General features: G+C 35.8%; 2 protein-coding genes across 2 annotated transcripts; both read right to left on the reverse strand.

Annotated features, from left to right (window-relative positions):
- Positions 1-476: 476 nt before the first annotated feature.
- On the reverse strand, positions 477-9,230 carry LOC123547065 (acylpyruvase FAHD1, mitochondrial-like). Its single transcript, XM_045333834.2, has 3 exons — positions 9,133-9,230; positions 4,625-4,721; positions 477-1,120 (listed from the first exon to the last, which is right to left on the reverse strand). Exons 1-3 carry the CDS (start codon positions 9,198-9,200, stop codon positions 629-631), a joined length of 657 nt encoding a protein of 218 aa, XP_045189769.2. The 5' UTR covers positions 9,201-9,230; the 3' UTR covers positions 477-628.
- A 510-nt stretch (positions 9,231-9,740) lies between these two features.
- LOC123547946 (homeobox protein vex1-like) lies at positions 9,741-12,342 on the reverse strand. Its single transcript, XM_045335191.2, has 3 exons — positions 11,680-12,342; positions 11,228-11,403; positions 9,741-10,652 (listed from the first exon to the last, which is right to left on the reverse strand). The coding sequence occupies exons 1-3, from the start codon at positions 12,149-12,151 to the stop codon at positions 10,149-10,151; spliced, it is 1,152 nt and encodes a 383-aa protein (XP_045191126.2). The 5' UTR covers positions 12,152-12,342; the 3' UTR covers positions 9,741-10,148.
- Positions 12,343-22,586: the final 10,244 nt, after the last annotated feature.

The raw sequence follows: 22,586 nt of genomic DNA on the forward strand, positions 1-22,586 counted from the left end.
AAGTCTCTGAATTATAAGCATTTTCAATTTCGGACGGACACTACCAACTGGACAGACAAAACCAAAACAATACCACTCTGCCTTTGGTGGGGCATAATTACTCGGGACTAGTTTCATCCCATTTACTTGAAGTCTTTCATTATATTAATTACTTTGTGTCTCCATTATCCAGCCAATTTAAGAATAAAATGATTTTACAATTAAAACATATTATATTTTATAGATATTTAAAAGCAATAAACTATCATAGATTTTCGGACATGCAAATTCAAACCCAGATATTTTGCATTTAACATCTTTTTTTCTGTTAGGGGACCCTGTTTTGCACGGCAATACTCCATTCAGTTGTTCGTTACTTTCACCAACCAAAGACAAAGGGATCTATATTTTGAATTGTCCAGATGTATGTCTGCACTGTGTGTAATTACCCTTTTTACCAACTGTAAATAACCATGCTGCAGAAAAAAAAACCTCGGTATTAATTATATATTTATTCATCTGGTAATATCCATTAACAATTTTAAGAGATCATAATACTCTATTGGTTTTAAAGTAACACCTGATTAATAATGAATCACAGCCCCTGATTATTGCATAGATTTATGTAACAAACTGCTTCCCTGAAAGTCTAGTTTCTCTGCTCTATCTTAAATTTCATTTTTACAACATCCCCTAGCCCGGCCTCAATCACATCTCCACTGGCTACAGGCCCAACTCCTTCTGGTGTTCCTGTAAGAATTACGTCCCCTTCTTCCAGTTTGAAATAACGACTTATATAACTGATTAAATAGGGAATGCTAAAGATCATGTCACTGGTCGTACCATCTTGTTTAGTAGCGTCATTCACTTTCAGCCACAAACGTACACTCTCCGGATTTGAAATTTTGTCTTTATCAATAAAACCACTGACTGGGCACGATGTATCAAACCCTTTTGCTAGGGACCATGGTTGACCTTTTTTCTTCGCCTCATCCTGAAAATCCCGGGCCGTCATATCCAGGGCAAGGATGTATCCCCCAATATAACTTTTAGCATCCTGTTCGGGTATCGCTGATCCAGGTTTTCCAATGACGATTCCAAGCTCCACCTCATGGTGTAGAGAGGAACATCCAACTGGGATCTGACAAAATCACATGTATATTCAGCTAAAAGCATTTCTTTAAAATTTCTAGGTCAAACTATCCTTGAGTACATAACTGAGAATAAATTAACAGCACTGAAATGACCTGGGCTACTGTAGGTCTAATGTGTACCTCATTACTGAAAACTAAAAAGCTGTATTACAAAGTAATTCATAATAGCATCAAAATATGATACTGTGAAATCATTAATATTCGCGGGGGATTAATATTCGTGGCTGAGTCAATCCACGAAATTAAATCCCAACGAACAAGTAAAATTCCCATTCATTTTATGTTGAAAGGTTGAAATCCATGAATTCATATCCCCACGAAATGCCATTCTGACCAAAACCACGAAATTTCATACCCACGAAATTAAATAATTTTACAGTAAATGTTACCTATATACTGTATTTCTATCTGTCATTCAATTTGGGATTTTTTTTTCAACAGCTTCTTGGTAACCTTCAACAATGAATGAAACAAACCAGTGTGTATAGAACTGATACCAGGATAACTTCTTCTAGCCCACAACTGACAACTACTAGTATCCCATATGAATCTGAGGCAGAGAATATTCTAAAGACATATTTTCAGTCAAATCCTGACAGAGATTATGTACTTCAGATGGAAATAAACTCCTTTATTTTATTTAAATTTATATATAATTATATATTTATATAATATAACTCCTCTTTCTCAACTAAACACTTGAGATATATAGGTTGAGTTTGATCCCTAAGTGTGCATGGCCTATACTCTCCCTGATTTGACAGACAGTGTGTGAAGTCATTCATCCTCCACCTCTCAAGTCATGTGGCGAAGTTGCCAATTCCTTGTGGAGAATAAGTCAGTACTGGTACAGAATCTAGAACACTGGTTATGTTGCATATTGTTGAAATACAGCTTTAAACCAAGACTAAGAAACAAAAGTTGTCAATAGACATCACAGCTCACCTTAAAAGTGTGCATGTATGTAGGTGTGTGGGGGTAGGGGGACGTAACCCCAAAAATGGTTTTTGTTTAGTTTCTGTTGTTTGCATTTCTTCATACAAGTTTGTGTTTGGTTGTTAACTTTCAACCTCTTTTCCTCTCCCACCCCCATTACCCCAACCCATCCTAAGAATGTACTTATGTTTTTAGTAGGACTGGAACGATAACTTTGTTTAATTGGATCTGATTCGATTATTAGGTTAAACTGGTTTCAATTTTGCAAAACCGCTAATCATTCTCAAACAATAAACATCCTACAATCCCAATAAAATGTATGTTACTGCATAAAACACATTCAGGCTGGTTGCTGTCAAGGATATAATGTATATTATATACATTATATCCTTGACAGCAACACGCCTGAATGTGTTTATCGATCCATAAACAGGTAGGCTCTAACATAAACATCTGTTATACATGGATCAGTAGTTAATCTAATAATATATAAATCTAATACTGACTTGTTTTTTATATATTTTTTGTTAATACATCAGAGGAAAAAATTAAAAATAAAATGCTCTAAATTTTCATTAAAAATAGCCTTTGTCTTGACAACATTACTGTATAACCAACATGTGATTTAATTGAAAACTTTCCCTTGTACCATCAACATAATCAACAGTCTCTGATTTGCCTGTCGTGACCTATTTAAAATAAAATACACTACAATATGACTTCTTAATTATCAAACTGCTTGCAAACGATAAAGCCTGTAAGTTCCTAATGAAGTCAGCTGTCTGAAGTACCTTGATACGGTCGTCAGGAAAGGAAACAGGATTTTCAATATGGCAGCCAGTTAACCGGTTCGATTTAATTTCATACAAATGATTAACCGGTTTCAAAATTTTGAAATTGCTCCAGCCCTATCACACATACAACAAGAGCTGTCAGAGGAGAGGTACACTTGACTATTCAACAGCCTTAATTGTCAACTGAATTAACATGAAAGTTGAAAAAAAGGGGCACAAAGTTATAGAACCTATACATTGCTTGTCAGCTCATCATAGTGCACAAATTAAGTGTGTTAAGTTTCAATTCATTCCAAGTAGTGGGTACAGAGTTACCAGCTTTCTAAGTCAAAAAGGGGCACAATTTAGTTAAAATTCAAAACAGAGTTATGAAACCTGTGCAGTGCATGTCAGATCATCACAGTGAACAACTGCGTGAAGTTTCAATCCATTTCCATATGTGGGTAGTACCACTGAGATACCAGCTTAAATACAAAAACTTACCCAACAAGTAGGAGGACAGCAACGCTAGACTATTCAACAGCCTTGTCAATTGAATGAATATAAAAGTCGAAAAAGGGGCATAATTTTGTAAAATTGCAAAACAAGGTTATGGAACCTGTACAGCTCATGATAATGGACAAGTGTGTGAAGTTTCAATCCTGTCTTATATAGTAGGTACTGTGATAACAGCTTACATACAAAAACTTAACCAAAAACTGCTAAGTTGAAAAAGAGGCATAATTTTGGAAAAATAAAAAGTAGTGTTATGGCACCTGTGCACTGCAAGTCAGATCATCACAGTGAACAAGTGTGTGAAGTTTCAATCCATTCCCATGTTGGGTACTGAGATACCAGCTCACATACAAGAACTTAACCAAAAACTGCTAAGTCAAAAATGGGGCATAATTTTGTAAAAATAAAAAGTAGAGTTATGGGACCTGTGCAACTGCATGTCAGATCATCACAGTGAATAAGTGTGCAAAGTTTCAATCCATTCCCACTAGTGGGTACTGAGATACCAGCTTATATATAAAACTTAACCAAAAATTTCTAAGTTGAAAAAGGGGCATAATTTTGTAAAAAAGCAAAATAGAGTTGTGGTACCTGTGCAACGAAGTCAGTTTATCACAGTATATAAGTGTGTGAAGTTTCAATCCATTCCCACAAGTGGTTACTGAGATACTAGCTTACATACAAAAAATTTAACCAAATCGGGATGTCGACGCCGACACCAACGCAAAGGAAAGTCCAATAGCTCTACCTACTCTTTGAATAGTTGAGCTAAAAATTGCTAATTAGAAAAAAGGGGCATAATTTTGTAAAAAAGCAAAACAGAGCTATGGAACCTGTGGAAAGTAAGTCAGTTTTTGATAGTGAATAGTATGTGAAGTTTCAATCCATTCCCACAAATATAAATAAATAACAGCTTACATACAAAAACTGAACCAAATTGGGATGCTGACCGCATGGTGAGTCCAATAGCTCTACCTATTTTTCGAAAATCTGAGCTAAAATCATTCTTGCACTTTCTCAATATTGATTCTTACATCCCCATCATCATGGTGAAAGCATGTCTGAAGTTTTATTCAGTTGTAATGAGTAATAACTGAGATCTGAGATGGCTGAGAACCATCAACCAGGCGTCTACACCCCATCCTGATGCTGGGATAGCTCCCTGAACTTTTACATCTTTAACATATGACAATTTAATGAAATAAGTTCAAATAACTTGTAAACACCTCAAAATCAACCTGAAAACCTTAAACAGTGTTCTCTTACCTTGATATTTTCTCCCTCTGTAATGTAGGATGAAGTTGGTTTTAAGAACAAGATGGGTTTCTGTGGGACCGGATTTCCAAGCTCTGCAGCATGTGCTCTGAAATACAGAGACAACCATGATATATTTAAGGACAATACCATCCATCCTGTGTATATAAAGACCTAGCTTGGAGGAACAGAAATATTCACGGTTGTGTCATCTTTTTTTATTTGGTGCCCTGCTCCTGGACCCCAGAGACTTAGTGATCTTATCTGTACATTTTGAAATACTACCGCCAAAGGATTCTGCCATGTATTTGATTAAAATCAGTCACATAGTTTTGTTTTTTTTTAAATGAAGCCATTTGAAGGAAAATCCTTAAAAGTCCCAAGGATGTACTTTTCAGGATATGGGCTGTCCATACGACAGCAGGCTTGACTATTCCGGGGATAATGATCACAGATGTATAATGATACATAACTATATATTTGCAAACACTGAATACATTTTTAAAAACCAAAAGTTCAAACTCTAAAATAGGGCATAATTCATATTAGATTCAAACAAGTGTTATTTACCTTGATTATTTCAGAAGGTTTGGCAGCTGGGAAGCCTTGTTTGACTTTTTAATCCAATATTATGTGAGCCACACCATGTGAAAACCAACACGGTGCATTTGCTTCCAGCATGGATCCAGACCAGCCTGCGCATCCGTGCAGTCTGGTCAGAATCCATGCTGTACACTTTCAAAGCCTATTGCAATTAGAGAAACCGTTAGCAAACAGTATGGATCCTGACCAGACTGCGCGGATACGTGTTGGTTTTCTGATGGTCTGGCTCAAATATGGTTTGACATGCAAAATGATAACCAAGGTATGATACTGACATGCTGGTCAGTCGGATAGCTGTAATTTTTCTTTGTATAGTCAAGCTATTAAATTTAATTGTTAATTTTTGAACCTCTGGTACCGGTACTACAAAATACTTCCAGCCAAGTTTGGTTGAAATTCATTCAGTCGCTGCCAAATTCGAAGAAGTCTTGTGATAAAGATAACATCAAGAAGTTCAGAAGATGTCCACAATTTTTTCCTAGTTTTTGCCCTGGCAGTCTCTAAAGGTGGTCAATTAGAATCACTTAAGCAAACTTCAAGTCTTGACAGATATTTGGTGTATTGTGACTAGGTAATAATGCTTTGTGAAGCTGTACATGAAGTAGTTCTTCAGAAGTTGTTTAATGGTACCTGGGCCTGGCTACCCCTAACAGAAGTAAAGTGGAACAATTGGAAAAAAAAACAAGTGACCTACACAAGTATCAAGGGCGTAACTAGTTACTCACAATATGCACGTGTATAATTTTGTGCCAAAATACTACCCTAAAAAGCAGCCAGACTGCACCAATGAAGTCAATATTTCAGAAGATTTCCGGGGGAGCTCTGACATACCCCACCCCTCCAACACTCACCCCCTATCTTGTACGTATAATTCTTATCGCCCTAGGTAGCCCCTTGAGTACTCTTCTGACCAAGTTTGGTGAAGATCTATCAAGCAGTTCATGAGGAGAAATAGTTTAATTTCTTTAAACTTTAATCTTGACGCCCAAAGGGTAACAATGTCCAACCCATGATTTTTGAGGTAATTCAAAAATGGGGTCAGCTAGAGTTATGGTTCTTTGACACTGCACTTCTTCTCACTGATCTCTATCAATACGTAAAGTATCAAGTCAATCCCTTTCATAGTTTTGGACTTAGGCTCCAGACAAGCTTTTTATAACAAGAGGGCCAAGATGGCCCTAAGTCGCTCACCTGTGTAACACACCATAACATGTTTTATCTAGTGATTTCATGGAGACAAGTATTCCGACCAATTTTCATTAAGATTGGACCAAGAAAAGTGGTCTCTTGAGTGTAAACAAGCATTTTCTTTGATTTGACCTAGTGACCTCGTTTTTTACCCCACATGACCCAGATTAGAACTTGTCCAAAATTTCATGATAACAAACATTCTGACCAAAATTTATGAAGATAGAATCAAAAATGTGCCCCCTAGGGTGTAAATAAGCTTATTCTTTGATTTGACCTGGTGACCTAGTTTTTGACCCCACATGACCCAGATTAAAATTCATTCAATATTTCATGCAGACAAACATTCTGACCAAGTTCCATGCAGTCATCAAATGAACAAGATGTTAACAAGCTTTTCCTTTGATTTGACTGGGTGACCTAATGTGTCACCCCATATGATCCAGTTTCAAATCTGGCCTAGAAATCATCAAGATAAACATTCTGACCAAGTTTCAAGAAGGCAGGGTCATAAATGTGGCCTCTAGGTTGTTAACAAGCTTTTCCTGTGATTTGGCCTGATGACCTAGATTTTGACCCGACATGACCCAGTTTCCATCCAGGCCTGTATCAAATCAAAGCATAAATGAAACTTAATTATGACTGCATCTATAGGCCAAAATTGAAAATTCTGCCCCTGTTAGGGGCAGTAACTCTAGAACCCATCAGAATCTAGCCAGTTTTCAAAAGGAACCAAGATCTTATTGTGACTTAAGTAAGTGTGTAAGTGTAGTTAAAAAGCAAATATAAAATGTTACTTCTATCATGTTCACATGGCAAAAATTACAAAACTTTGGCTCTTTTAAGGTCCATCAGGGGCAAAAATTACAAAACTTTGGCTCTTTTAAGGTCCATCAGGGGCCATAACTCCAGAACCTATGATTGGATCTGACAGATTCATCATGGAATCCAAGATTTATTGTTGTTGAAGATATTTTGCATATTTGTATCAAATTAAACAATAAATGGAAGTCTCTATATGGCTGACAAGCCAAACTAGCAAAATTTGGCCCTTAAAGGGTCCATAACCCATGATGGGATCTGACCAGTTTTCGAATAGCACCAAGATATTATGCCAATACAAGTTGTGTGCAAGTTTGATTAAAGTTGATTACAAAATGTGGTCTCTATCGTGTTCACAAGCCAAAAACAGCAAATTTTGGCCCTTTAAGGGACCATAACTCTGCAACCCATTACGGGATCTAGCCAGTTTTCAAAAGGAACTGAGATATTATGCCCATACAAGTTATATGCAAGTTTTATTAAAGTTGATTGCAAAATGTGGTCTCTTATAATCGTGTCCACAAGCCAAAAATGGCAAATTTTGGCCTTTTAAGGGGCCATAACTCTGCAACCCATGATGGGATCTGGCCAGTTTTTGAAAGGAACCCAGATATTATGGCCATACAAGTTGTGTCCAAGTCTGATTAAAATCAAATATAAAATGTGGTCTCTATCGTTTTCACAAGGAAATTGTGGATTGACGGATGGACGATGGACGGACGGACGATGGACGGACGGACGACGGACGAAGGGTGATCACAAAAGGTAGATAATCCAAAAATGGGTCCATCCAGAGTTTTTGTTCCTTATCACTGCACCTCCAATCAATGAGCTCAAAGTACCATTGTGTTAAGTAGTAATTCTTCATTACTTTTTAAGTTATGCTCCGGACAAGAAGTGTGACAGAGTGAGACAGATGGATGGACGGACAAGGTGGCAACTATACCCTTCTGGGGAGCATAAAAAGATCCATCCTTATCAAAGTTATGGCCCTGTCCAGCTCTAAAATGACCTTCAACCCCTAACTGTGACCTTGACCTTTGAGATAGAAACCTCAGGGATTTGTGTGCAACACTGTCCGAAGGAGGTAAACATTTGGCTGATATCTGGCAGGGACGGACAGGGGAGCGGGGTTTGACCTCAGTGTCTGTGGATCTGACATCACCTTTGACCTCCAAGTGTGACCTTGACCTTTGGGATAGGAACCTGCTGTTTGCACAAGACACTACGTCTGATTGAGATAAAAATTCATGACATATATAATCAAGATTGCTCCATGCATGTCAAAGTTATTGTCCAGACAAAAATACTGGATGGATGCACGCACTAACGCATGTGTATACAAAGAACAGCCATTTGAATGACCATGCCTATAAAGCTATTATGGTTCAAGTGTGATTTTTTTTACATTTTTTCCCCTCTATGCCGCAGGTGGCAGTAACGTACCCATGGCTCATTGTCACAGGAGCAAAATTTTTTTCAAAATGGCTTTTTGCCACTTTTTCCCTAAGAAAACATTATAATTGTAGTAAATTTAAGGGCATATGGCTCATGGACCCATACTGTATCCTAGGGCTAGGTACGTTACTGCCACCTGTGCTCTATGCATGTGACCGATCCCTGTGTAGCCACCATGCTGACCACGTGCTGTGATTTAACTGTTAAATCTCCCATTTGAAATTCTTTACTGCAAACTTGTTTTGCCTGATCCCTCACCATAACGGTTTAAATGCTTCTTTAAAATATGGGTATCAAATTTTAGGCACACTCTGTACCTAAACATATCCACGATGCCTGTTTACCGTCAATTCCTGTAGAAACCTGGGAAATCCCTATTACTACCATAACTTCATTTAATTACATTTTAATTATATTGTTCGATACCACAGTTGTCATAATATTTTCACCTGTAGTTCCTTCCCACTGCTACAATCTTTCTACCGAACTCTCTAAATTGTGTCAGCTTTGTGGCCATTTTGAATGTGTGTAAATTACCTCCCTTGCATTGTACAGGCTATTCGCAAAAATAGCTAACCTACAATTTTTATATATTTTACAAGGAAGCCAGGCAGTTTTGTGTTTATCTGCCTACTGCAAAATACTAATGTGTAGCCAAAATAAAACCATTTCCAAATCTCTATTTAGGATAATTAATCATCAAATTTTACTGTAATAGATATATAATTAGTCCAAATAATTAATACGACTTGATATTTTTGACTGTCGGTATGAATTTCTTTTATTATACATATAATTGTAATGTTTACTCATGTGCATGTAGATCTAGTTATTTATTATAGTTATATCTGTTCATTAGCCAAAAACATATTATGTCGATATTCGGCTAATAAAGTTTGTTGTTGTTGTTGTTGTTATTGTTGTTATTGTTGTTGTTGCTATCGCTATTAAATATAAACCATTACTCAGTTAGTATATGTACAGTAGATTATAAAATAAGTCATCCCGATAAGCCAAAAGCGTAAGGCCAATAATTAATAACACGCTAAAGTCTTTTTTATACTTCTTTTCAATGCATATAAATTAAGACATTCAAAATATAAATACTTCATATATATAATTCAATTCAATATATTTACAACTCAACACTTTAAACATTATCTAATTTGAGCAAGTCTGCAAGTATTCAAACTTTATAAATGCACAACATAACAATATCAATGTCCATTGATCACATTAGAAACTGTAAAAGCATAAAAATGTTTCGTTTGATAAAAACTTTATATTGAATCATGTTATATACCTAAAGCGTTTCTTTGTATATTCATGGTGAGTCAATGGTGTGTCTTGTATATTTTCCATTCAGTGAAATTAGCACTACATGTTATTGCGACATAAAATCTTTTCCCAGATGTACGTAGTCAACGTATATTCATAGCTACATTTTGAACAGCGCGGTAAAAGGCTATCTTGCATGATTAACATAATGATAACTGGCAGGATTTGGCGAAAGCCCCGTATTTGGTAAACTGTGTCTTCCCGGATATAGCGCCATTGGTACATGAAGCCCTTGTGTGCTAACAAATGAAGTGAGTTTATCATAAGAATTTTCATTCCGCAGTACATTTTGAAGGTCACCAGTTGCATGTAACTTTTGTAACATCCCATGATCCATTCCGGTCGAATACGGAGTGTTTGGCAAGAGTTGGTGTTGTCTGACTGTGTTTCCGTTCGGTGAAGGTGCTTGCGGTACGGAGGATATTCTCATGTCAATAGGGGATGGTAGTCTACTGTACGCCTGGCTGTTGGGACTTGGAGAACTTAGCTGGTATGGTGGCGGGCAAATACCAAACGCCGCTAATTGTGACACATCTACACCACCTGTCGGCAAACAGAAACCACGTGACTGTTCCTCTTCACGTTGCTGGCGCTTCTCTTTCATACGGCGATTTTGGAACCATGTTTTTACCTGTAGAACAAAAAGTAGAATATAATTATTGATTTGATATCGTAATGTTTCTGTCTATAAGACATTAAGATAACCCATTATGTACGTCAACGTATCGAAAATAAGCATATGTAGCAACCCTAAGTGCAATCTTTTTGTCGCGTGCAACAGACGTTTTCTGACATATGCGCCACCGTGTCAGCAGCTAATCCCTTAAATGGAGTTGTCATCACCACAATATGTCAATCATATAGGCATTAGGTAACATACGGTCAAATACAGACAGAAACACATTGCCATAGTATGTGTGTGTAGGGGGTCGGGGATGGTGGGGGGGGGGGGGAGAATATAGGGCGCGTTAGATTTTTTTTTTAATTTCAAATTATCGTGTATACTTTTATTTGACTCGAAATTATTGTACTGGTACAGAAATCAAGAACAAAATATGAAAATGACGTTAATGTCGTGCCAACCTAAATCAGAATCAGTTTTTTTTTTACAATTTGTGTTACTATCTTGTTATTATTTACCCTTTGATGACATTAACATTAATTTTGATTATTAAAGTTTAATAGATTAGTGTCAAGTTTACTTACTTGTTGCTCCCTCAGTTTCAAGCTTCTGGCAATATTAGTTCTGTCACTGGCTGTAAGGTATTTTTGAGACTTGTATCTTTTCTCAAGTTCTTTCAGTTGCTCACCATTAAACGCTGTTCGAGCCTTCTTCCGACCTCGAGACATTTCCTCACTGCACGTGCTTTCATTGTCTGCATCTAAAAATAAGATAGTATATCTTTTATTGCATGTTAAAGTGTAAAAATCATTATCTGAGATTTGTGGATTATTTTCAGTTTTAGACACCAAGTGAATACGACGTTTATTTGATTTAATGGGGCACTGATTGTAACAAATCATTTGTAACAGTAAATAATATTTCGTAAAAAAAGGCTTTCTTGTTTCGAGACAATTCTCAAAGAAAATTCGAATTCCATGCAAAATATCATTTAGTATAGCCAGTTAATTATTTATGATTATGACTATGATGTTACCTGATGCTGAAGTGGTAGAGGTAGATGCAGGGCTTTGTTTATCTTCATCAGCAAGAACGCTACTGTTGTCGATCAACATCCTGTCGTCGGCGCTAGACTCATCTGAAGACGGCGGCGTGCACGTTGAATCTAAACGTCGGCGTTTGGGTGACGGCATTATCGGCGTTGAATGACTAGGCAGACGAGTACTGGAAGAAAACGGTGTCGGGTGTCTTTCAAATGAATTCCTTAATACATTCTCCGGCACCGATGGCCCAAAGTCATTTACAAGTAGTCCATTTTCACGTGCACTGTAATTCCACTGTTGTGGAACATTATTTGAATTGTAGTCAATAGCAGCAGATGATTTTCTTTGTTCCAAATAACACAGATACGGGGAGTCTGTATCGCGTTCCTGTTCCTCGTGACTACTTATCGCCAAGCTCTCAACTGAGAAACTTTGTCGTTTGGTGCCTTTCTTTTTCAGCAACATCTTAGCAGACGATAAACGTTTGCGCTAAAAATTACACAGAATATTGAATTAAAATCTTTCCTATGTGTGTTAATGTCACAATCAATAATATATTAATCCAGCAGAGAAGATGATTTAGAACGGATAAAATTGAGATAAAACTCTTCGTTCGAAGTCTGGCAGTAAAATGATCAGGACAGGTCCTGGGAACAGATATAAATCGCAAAATTGGTGTCATAAACAGTTTTTACTCAAACTTTTTTGAGTCAATTGTTTGTTGGCTTGGGTTATTTACCAGATCAAACATGTTGAATATTGACCATTTCATTATCTTTTGTTACACTATTAAACACCTCTAACAGTTTAGAGTAATGTTTTGTACAATTAACCAACCGTTGGCAGATATTACGCTAAAGAAGGCACGGAACAACAATAAAAATGTGGCGAAATATTGAGTAAATAATCGCACCTTCTGCTAAGAATTAACTCCTCGTTCAATGACGTGATTAAGGCAAACAATGGCATTATGGGTTTTTCAAACAACTGGTCAATTAGTTATCAAAACTTGTACAGAAGGGGTTAATATATTTATATCAATAGAGTCTAAGTGGAAGATCTGTCGCGTACTTTATGCGGATAACTTCGTAGTTCACCGTGAAAAAGAGCCACAAAACTTTAACAATTGATTATAATCGGATAATAATTAGATGGAATTAGGAGATATATTTTTAAGAATATATCAAAGTGAAAAATTAATTTTATTTGAGAAGAATTTCCACCATTTAGTTGAAAATGGCAATTTTATCTAATTAATAGCTTATGGAAAAGGAAAAGTTGTTTAATCTAGCAATGAAATCCTATAAGAATAAGATATATTATATATCAAATACAAAACCAGAAACAAGCTGTCGCGAAAAATCAATAACACTGACAACAATTCTCAATAACTGTATTATGCAATATATACTTCATACCGATTCTTATAAATTTTGAAAAGCTACTTTACCCATAACGTTTGCACTCAATATTAACTTTGTATAGTTGTTGTTTTATAACATTGACTACATATATCATGTAAAGAATTATAAAGACAAACGAAAAGTGATTATATTGTGTGGATACTTTTTCGATAACAAATAAAAATGTCATCGGGAAGCAGTAAAGCATGATTTAAGATATGAGCCGCGCCAAGAGAAAACCAACATAGTGTGTTTGAGACCAGCATGGATCCAGACCAGCCTGTGCAGTCTGATCAGGATCCATGCTGTTCGCTTTCAAAGCCTATTGCAATTAGAGAAACCGTTATCGAACAGCATTGATCCTGATCAGACTGCACGGATGCGCAGGCTGGTCTGGATCCATGCTGGTCGCAAACGCACTACGTTGGTTTTCTCATGGTGCGGCTCATTATATTTCTTCTAGCGGGCTTGAAATGTTCAGGGTATAGATCTGTAACGTTTTGTAGTTTATGATTTTTAACACTTCATACACAATCGGTATACTGTCACTCAAAGTTAAGTGCAAGAGACATTAATAAAAGCAGACACAACAGAGACTGGCAAGTATACATTACAAGAATTAAGGGAGGAGCCCTAACCATTGCTATTAAGGGAGGAGCCCTAACTATATCCTTAAATGTATACTAAAACAAAAGTTCATTTTTGAAACAGTACTATGCATTAGGTTAAGAATAGTACATGCAGTATACATGCATGGCTGAAATATGTGGTATGTTATGTGTACTACCACTAAAAAACTGGAAGTTTTTTAAACAACGACATGACATCTAATTATGAATGTAGCTCTACATACACAGTTAATTCATGTATTTCGTAAAGTTTAAATATATTTGATGATGATTTTCTACATCTAAAGTAAATCATTAAAATCACACGTTTGACGCCGCGGGAGTGTAATAAAGCCATTAAATAAAAATGATAATACACTATAGTGTAATAAAGCTTTGACGTTGACGTCGCTTTTAGTATAGGAGACGTCGGTGAAATTGACTTGTTTCCATTTGAAGTACTAAGAAAGATTATAATGCTGCGATATTGGATGAAAATATTAAACCAAAATAATACTTCACTAGTAAAACAGGCATATTTCTTACTTAGGCAAGATGCGGATTTAAACAGAAATTATAATAACAATAATTGGGCGTATCAGCTTAAACATTTCTTAGATTCTCATGGATTCTCTCAAGTGTGGATTGGTCAAGATGTTATAGATATCCCATATGAAATTATTAAGCAAAGAGTTTTTGATACTTATAAACAAAACTGGTATTCTGATATAAATAACTCTGGTAGAATGCGGTCGTATGCATTGTTTAAACATGACTTTGAATTAGAGAAATATTTAAAGGTTGTTCCTGAAGGTAAATATAGAAACGCACTGTGTAAATTTCGAACTTCATCACATAAACTCCGCATTGAAACAGGAAGGTATGAAAACGTATTAAGAGAAGATAGAATATGCACTTTTTGCAATATGAGTAAAGTGGAAAGTGAATATCATTTCCTACTTGTCTGTCCATTTTATAGTGAAATAAGAAGAAAATGTTTAAAACCATATTTTTGTCATTGGCCAAACATTAACAAATTCGAAAGTCTTATCTCTTCAACCTCTAGTAAAATCTTAAATGATTTAGCAAAATTCATTTACCTGGCAATGGAAAGGAGAAACTCATAATATATTTGGTTTACATTATAGGTATATATAGGGTGTATATACCCCTGAACACAGGTTTAATTGTTTGATATCAAAGTGAAAATATATAAGTTTTGTGATAACATTGTGACAAATTGTTTGACTTATTAGTTTATTATCTCTTCTGAAAATATTTATGTACTCTCTGTGCTCCATATTATATGATGTTTGTATTTGCTATAGGCATTGTATTTACATGCTTTATGCAATAAATCGAAAATTGAAAAAATTGATATAGTAAAAGAATGTAGAATTATTCATATTTCAAAAGGAAAAACTAACATGTCATAAAAAGAATATTACATTTGAGACTTTCCACATTGAATTTATTAAACTCGTTGAATAAAATTGATAAATTGCTCGGCTCAGCCTCGCATTTATCATTTTATTCAACTCGTTTAATAAATTCAATATGAAAAGACACTCATGTAATATCCTCTATATAAAATATTTTAGTGAAAGATAGCCAGTGGATATCTTTAATGACCAAAAGACTTAACCATACTTTAAATTGATCGCTTTCAAAACAAGCTTTACAGAAGGGTATTATGTTTCCAACAATTGCAGCGTCATCTGAAAAAGGTGCTGTATTTTTAAAATGTATGGTTCACCAGATGATTCTTGCTCATGACTTCGGTAGTTAAATACTTTTTGTCTGAAGATGGCTTGTAAAACAAGTCACGTAAAATCTTGATACGCAATATCGTTGTTCCCATAAAGGATGTATGTATTTATGCTATAAATGTACATCTTTATGTATCAGGTGACATGACAGATTGGATTCTAAAGGACTTTATGACGAAACTGGCCATCCGAGCCATTTCTGAAAACAACATAACTATTTGTCGATCCGTTTTCTATAATAAAACAACAAGAACAAAAAAAAAAAAGAAAAACAGAATTTAGACGTGAGTTTTGCATTTTCACAAACCTTAATGGAAGTCTTAAAACATAAGATTTGTAAATGTTTATTTTTTATTGTTGAACTTTACTCCAGTTTAAAAGCATTACGAACAAAAAGAGCAGGCCATACATGAAAAGATCCTAATGTTTCGTTATTTTTGTAGAAATCACATAAAATTGCATAAATCTGTATTACCAGAAACGGGAATTTTGATAGTTGCTTTCTGCTTATAAGAAAGAGAACAGCGATGATGAAAAAAATGAAAGAACTATCAAAATCAAGAAGAAAAATTGATGTTACACACAGCTATCATGCGGCGGCTTCTTTGTGTCTGTCATTTAATTCTAACTCCATATTATCACCTAATCGAGAATATCAACAAATCCATTCCAATACCTTAATGCGTAAATTCCTTAAAACCCTTCTCTTTGTCAAGTAATCATTTGTAAAAGAGACGTGTTTTCTCGACCGTCTTTGACACAAAACACATTCGGCTTGTGACCAGGTAACTGACAAAAACTATCAATAGAAAACTGAATTTGTAAGGAGATGCTTTATGCAAATATTTAGAAGAAAATATGGGCCAAAAATTTGTTTCCAAATAGAGAAAAGAATATTTTGAAATTTAGTTTAATAAGTTTTCATCATTAGAGGTTCTGCGTAATCTGGAGAGGGACCTGGGCCCGTATTCATCAACATTTTAAAAAAGTCTGATTTAAGACCGTCAGATTTCAATTTGCCATTATTTTGTTATATAGAAAATTAACACCTTGACATTCTAAGTAAAACGTTCATGAAGTGCGAGAATCGGTCAACAGCTGAACATTATACATCTGGAAGAATATTTTTTGTAATAATTGTAATACTAATGTAGTAGGAGACGAATGTCATTTTCCACTGAGCTTTACGTAAGTGTAGAAATACTGTCTAAATAGTGAGACAATGGCCGAAACACATCATTTTTGTCAATACAAAAGAAGGAATTTTCCTTTTACATTGTGGTAGGTATAAGGGAATTAGTTCATAGTTTTATATGTCCACAAATTCATTTTTTCAGTAGATGACAGAACACTTTGGTACCGTAATAAAGAAGTGGATCAATTCTCTAGGCAAGGCAATATAAATATTATTTGTACTATTTGTTGCCATGCATTGATAGTATTTACCATTGTTTATGTCTATATGCTGTATCATGCATTCGATTAATACATTTTCTGTTCTGTTCTGCTTACGAATTGACAAAAAAACACTTCCTCCACCAATTTTATTAATATTTAGCATGTCCTGTTACTTCTTGCGCTGAAACATGCAAGTTCCGTATTGGATATATCGACAATGCATATATATATTACAGAACAGCATAATTATGTTCACCACAAGGCTGGCTGCTTTTTTTCTTGGAAAGACTGCTCTAGTATCATGTAGACAAGGTTGAATCTTTTTTATATAAGAATCTTACAGAATATAAAATACTGGGTGTTAGAATCCATGCTTAAGCTCTGTGGTTAAGAGCTGCTTGTAAGACACGTACGTCCTCCCTAATTAAAGACAGTCTAGGAGGTAACTGGTGCTATCACATACTTTTTCACATAATAATTGACTATATAAGCAATCATCTTATTAAATTTCATAGATACATGTGCACTTCTTCAGGTACTAATCTGAAGCTGTTTCCAGCCTGAAGTTCACTGTAACATTGAACTCTAACCAAAAGACTTTGAAACAATGGGGTCACTTGCTGACCACAGGCAACTGTCATACAAAGTCTGCCCACTGTTGAGCCAAGACTTAAACCGTTTTTGATTGGAGACTATGTGTTCTACTTACAGACAGACACACCCACATGAGCAGAACAATATACTCCCTCTTCTTCAAAGGAAGGCATAAAAATAGATTATAATGTGCTCATTAACAAGAGGGCCATGATGGCCCTATATCGCTCACCTGAGTAGAGTTGTTTGCTTGAACAAATTTCTTAGCTAAAGCTTTAAAAACAAGAAAATTAGGAGAGTGGGTCAAGGTAAAGATTAAGCAAGATTACTTTTGAAATCTGTAAAAAAAAATCACAGGTGGTCCAAATCCTTTTGCTGTAGCTTAGAAAACAGAAAGTAGGTCAGTAGATCACATTGATGGTCAGTGAAAGTCCGTTTAAAGATCGGCATGCAAAACTATACATCTCATCCAAAAAGCTGTTAAACACAATAAAGTAGGTCAGTAGGTCACATTCAAGATCACTGAAAATCAGTCTTAAGATCTGTGTGCAAAACTGTACATGTCATCCAGATTTCAAGGCTGTATCTAAAAATAAACAAGAAAGTAGGTCAGTAGGTCACATTCATGGTCACTGAGTCAGTTTTAAGATCGGTGTGCAAAACTGTACATGTCATCAAAATTTCAAGGCTGTATCTTTAAAAACAAGGAAGTAGGTCAGTAGGTCAAGGTTAGTCAAGTGACCCCTAATTACTTAGGGTCATAAGGTAATTATAATTAAACAGTCTAGGAAATATGATCAGATAATTTTTGAAGTATGTTTTCCTATATAACTCATATAAAAACTATGTGACCCTCGGGGCGGGGCCTCTTTTCACCCCAGGGGCATAATTTGAACAATCTTGTTAGAGAGCCACTAGGCAATGCTACATACTAAATATCAAAAGCCTAGGTCTTGAACTTTCAGTCAAGAAGATTTTTAAAAGGTTTTTCCTATGTAAGTCTATGTAAAACTTGGGACCCCCAGAACAGGGCCTCTTTTTACCCCAGAGGCATAATTTGAACAATCTTGGTAAAGGACCACTAGGCAATGCAACTACCAAAAATCAAAAGCCTAGGCCTTGCAGTTTTTAGACAAAAAGATTTTTAAAGTTTTTCCTATATAAGACAATGTAAAACTTGGGACCCCCGGCGCGGGACCTCTTTTCACCCCAGGGGCATAATTTGAACAATTTTGGTAGGAAATCAAAAGGCAATGCTACATACAAAATATCAAAGGCCTAGATCTTTTGGTTTCAGACAAGAATTTTTTTTCCTATATAAGTCTATGTAAAACTTGGGACCCCCGGGACAGGGCCTCTTTTCAACCCAGAGGCATAATTTGAACAATCTTTATAGAACAGAACAGAATAGAACATTTCTTTTATTCACCCAGGTACATGGTATTATAGTACAACATGGGGTTATTACAAAAAGGTAAATTAGCATGATTTAACAGTGTTCCGGTGCAAGACAGTCAATATAATACATGTTACAGTTTTAGAGAAAAGTATAGACAACAGTAATAATAAGCAGATACTTAAAAGAAAAAAAAAAGACATTATAGAGGACCATTAGATGATGTCACATGCTAAATATTGAGGCTCTATGCCTTGTGGTTTTGGGCAAGAAGATTTTCAAAATTTTCTCTATATAAGTCTATGTAAACCATGTGACCCCTAGGGCGGGGCCATATTTGACCCTAGGAGAATAATTTGAACAACCTTGGTAGAGGACTACTAGATGATGCTACATACCAAATATAAAAGCCCTACGACCTGTGGTTTTTGACAAGAAGGTTTTTAAAGTTTTTCCTTTCGGTTGACATGGCAACCAGAGTTCTATATGGAATTCAATTCTTTGAACAATTTTTAAAGAAGACCATCCAAGGAACATCCTTGTGAAGTTTCATCAAAATTGGTTTGATGGTTTAGGAGGAGATGTTGTTTAAAGGAAAGTGTGGATGGACAGACGCCGGACGGTGAGCGATCACAATAGCTCACCCTGAGCCTTTGGCTCAGATGAGCTAAACAAGAGGACCATGATGGTCCTGAATCGCTCACCTCTTCCCACATGACCCAGTTTTGAGTATGATGTCATTTTTTCTATTATTTGACATAGTGACCTAGTTTTTGAGCTCATGTGACCCAGTTTTGAACTTGACCTAGATATTATCAAGATAAAAGTTCTGACCAGTTTTCATGAAGATCCATTGAAAAATATGGTCTCTAGAGAGGTCACAAGGTTTTTCTATTGTTTGACCTATTGACCTAGTTTTCGAAGGTACATGACCCTGTTTTGAACTTTACCTAGCATCAAGGTGAAAATTCAGATCAAATTTAATGAAGATCCATTGAAAAATACGGCCTCTAGAGAGGTCAAAAGATTTTAATAATTTTAGACCTACTGACCTAGTTTTTGACCGCAGTTGACCCAGTTTAAAACTTGACCTAGACATCATCAAGATGAACATTCAGACCAACTTTCATACAGATCCCATGAAAAGTATGGCCTCTAGAGAGGTCACAATGTTTTTTTATTATTTGACCTACTGACCTAGTTTTATAAGGCATGTGACCCAGTTTCAAACTTGACCTTGATATCATTAAGGTGAACATTCTGACCAATTTTTATGCAGATCCATTCACAAGAAAGGCCTCTAGAGAGGTCACAACGTTTTTCTATTTTTAGACCTACTGACCTAGTTTTTGACCGCACATGACCCTGTTTCGAACTTGACCTAGATATCATCAAGATGAACATTCAGACCAATTTTCATACAGATCCCATGAAAAATATGGCCTTTAGAGAGGTCACAAGGTTTTTCTATTATTTGACCTACTGACCTAGTTTTTAACCGCACGTGACCCACTTTCGAACTTGACATAGATATCATCAAGATGAACATTCAGACCAACTTTCATACAGATCCCATGAAAATTATGGCCTCTAGAGATGTCACAAGGTTTTTCTATTATATGACCTACTGACCTAGTTTTTGACGGCATGTGACCCAGTTTCGAACTTGACCTAGAAATCATCAAAATGATCATTCTGACCAATTTTCATGAAGATCTCATGAAATATATGGCCTCTAGAGAGGTAACAAGGTTTTTCTATTTTTAGACCTACTGACCTAGTTTTTGACCGCACCTGACCCAGTTTCAAACTTGACCTAGATATCATCAAGGTGAACATTCTGACCAATTTTTATGGAGATCCATTCACAAGTATGGCCTCTAGAGAGGTCACAAGGTTTTTCTATTTTTAGACCTACTGACCTAGTTTTTGACCGCACATGACCCTGTTTCGAACTTGACCTAGATATCATCAAGATGAACATTCAGACCAATTTTCATACAGATCCCATGAAAAATATGGCCTTTAGAAAGGTCACAAGGTTTTTCTATTATCTGACCTACTGACCTAGTTTTTGATGGCACGTGACCCACTTTCGAACTTGACCTAGATATCATCAAGATGAACATTCAGACCAACTTTCATACAGATCCCATAAAAATTATGGCCTCTAGAGAGGTCACAAGGTTTTTCTATTATTTGACCTACTGACCTAGTTTTTGACAGCACCTGACCCACTTTCGAACTTGATCTAGATATCATCAAGATGAACATTCTCACCAATTTTCTTGAAGATCTCATGAAATATATGGCCTCTAGTGAGGTCACAAGGTTTTTCTATTTTTAGACCTACTGACCTAGTTTTTGACCGCACGTGACCCAGTTTCAAACTTGACCTAGATATCATCAAGATTAATATTCAGACCAACTTTCATACAGATCCCATGAAAAATATGGCCTCTAGAGAGGTCACAAGGTTTTTCTATTTTTAGACCTACTGACCTAGTTTTTAAAGGCATGTGACCCAGTTTCGAACCTGACCTAGATATCATCAAGATGAACATTCTGACCAATTTGCATGAAGATCTTGTGAAATATATGACCTCTAGAGAGGTCACAAGGTTTTTCTATTTTTAGACCTACTGACCTAGTTTTTGAAGGTACGTGACCCAGTTTCGAACTTGACCTAGATATCATCAAGATGAACATTCTGACCAACTTCCATAAAGATCCCATGAAAAATGTGACCTCTAGAGTGGTCACAAGCAAAAGTTTATGGACGCACGCATGCACAGACGGACACCGCGCGATCACAAAAGCTCACCTTGTCACTTTGTGACAGGTGAGCTAAAAAAGTACAACAAAAAGAAACAGCTGTATTATTTTGACGGGTGTAAATCTGCTTTTTATTAAAAACGTATAAAAAGAAACTCAATTTTTCTTTTGTTTTTCTTTATTCATAAGTCTTGAACAATGAGCAACAAAAACAATGAAATTCACACAAAGCATGTAAAATCAAGATCATAAAACATAATAGTAAATAACACAAATTCCTTTATGCACATTCTTGTGCAAGTAAATAATACAATATCCTTCAAGCCGGTATTTGAAAAAGTTAATAATACAACCATATATCATATATATAAGACAAGATCTGTTATGTATATACTTGTACATGTAACTATATAATGTCCTTTTAGTTATGCCTTATCTTGTATCCTACGATTCTTAAACAATTTCTAAAGAGGACATGTGAAATATGGTATCTAAATGCACAACAGGGTTTTCTATAACTTGACCCACTAACCCAGTTCTTCTTACCTAGACCAGTGGATATCAAAGTATAACTCAAATGATTGGCCTAGTGCTACCTGGGTTTGAAACTCACCAAATGACCAGTCTGTTACATATTTTCAACAAAATGTATGCTAACCCTGACAAGAAGTTTTTCCTTGTAACTACCATGCCTTGATCCAACTATCTAAAATCAAGCAATGAATCCCTCCCCCCACTCCCCCACACACTGTGACCTACAAGGTCAAAATAAGCACTATTAAGAATATTTATGCAGACACAACCATTTTCTGTTGCATTGTAGTGCATATACATTTTATTTAGCAATTTCAAATGCAAAAAATAGAACACACATACTTTTTTCTGAATTCATAACATTCTATTAACATTCACACAGAAAAGCAATATCAAACACTTATTATACAGCATTTTACCATG

This window comes from Mercenaria mercenaria, chromosome 9, assembly GCF_021730395.1.
Source record: "Mercenaria mercenaria strain notata chromosome 9, MADL_Memer_1, whole genome shotgun sequence".
NCBI classification, from domain to species: Eukaryota; Metazoa; Mollusca; class Bivalvia; order Venerida; family Veneridae; genus Mercenaria; species Mercenaria mercenaria.

Bases quoted from the DNA above. Each gene is read 5' to 3' on its own strand.
- LOC123547065 (XM_045333834.2), bottom strand. From the start codon at position 9,200: ATGGCCACAAAGCTGACACAATTTAGAGAGTTCGGTAGAAAGATTGTA. The intron at 4,722-9,132 runs GTGAAAATATTA...TCTGTATTTCAG, and splicing joins GCAGTGGGAAGGAACTACAG to AGCACATGCTGCAGAGCTTG. The intron at 1,121-4,624 runs GTAAGAGAACAC...TGATTTTGTCAG, and splicing joins CAGAGGGAGAAAATATCAAG to ATCCCAGTTGGATGTTCCTC.
- LOC123547946 (XM_045335191.2), bottom strand. From the start codon at position 12,151: ATGTTGCTGAAAAAGAAAGGCACCAAACGACAAAGTTTCTCAGTTGAG. The intron at 11,404-11,679 runs GTAACATCATAG...TCTTATTTTTAG, and splicing joins CTCTACCACTTCAGCATCAG to ATGCAGACAATGAAAGCACG. The intron at 10,653-11,227 runs GTAAGTAAACTT...TTTGTTCTACAG, and splicing joins TGAAACTGAGGGAGCAACAA to GTAAAAACATGGTTCCAAAA.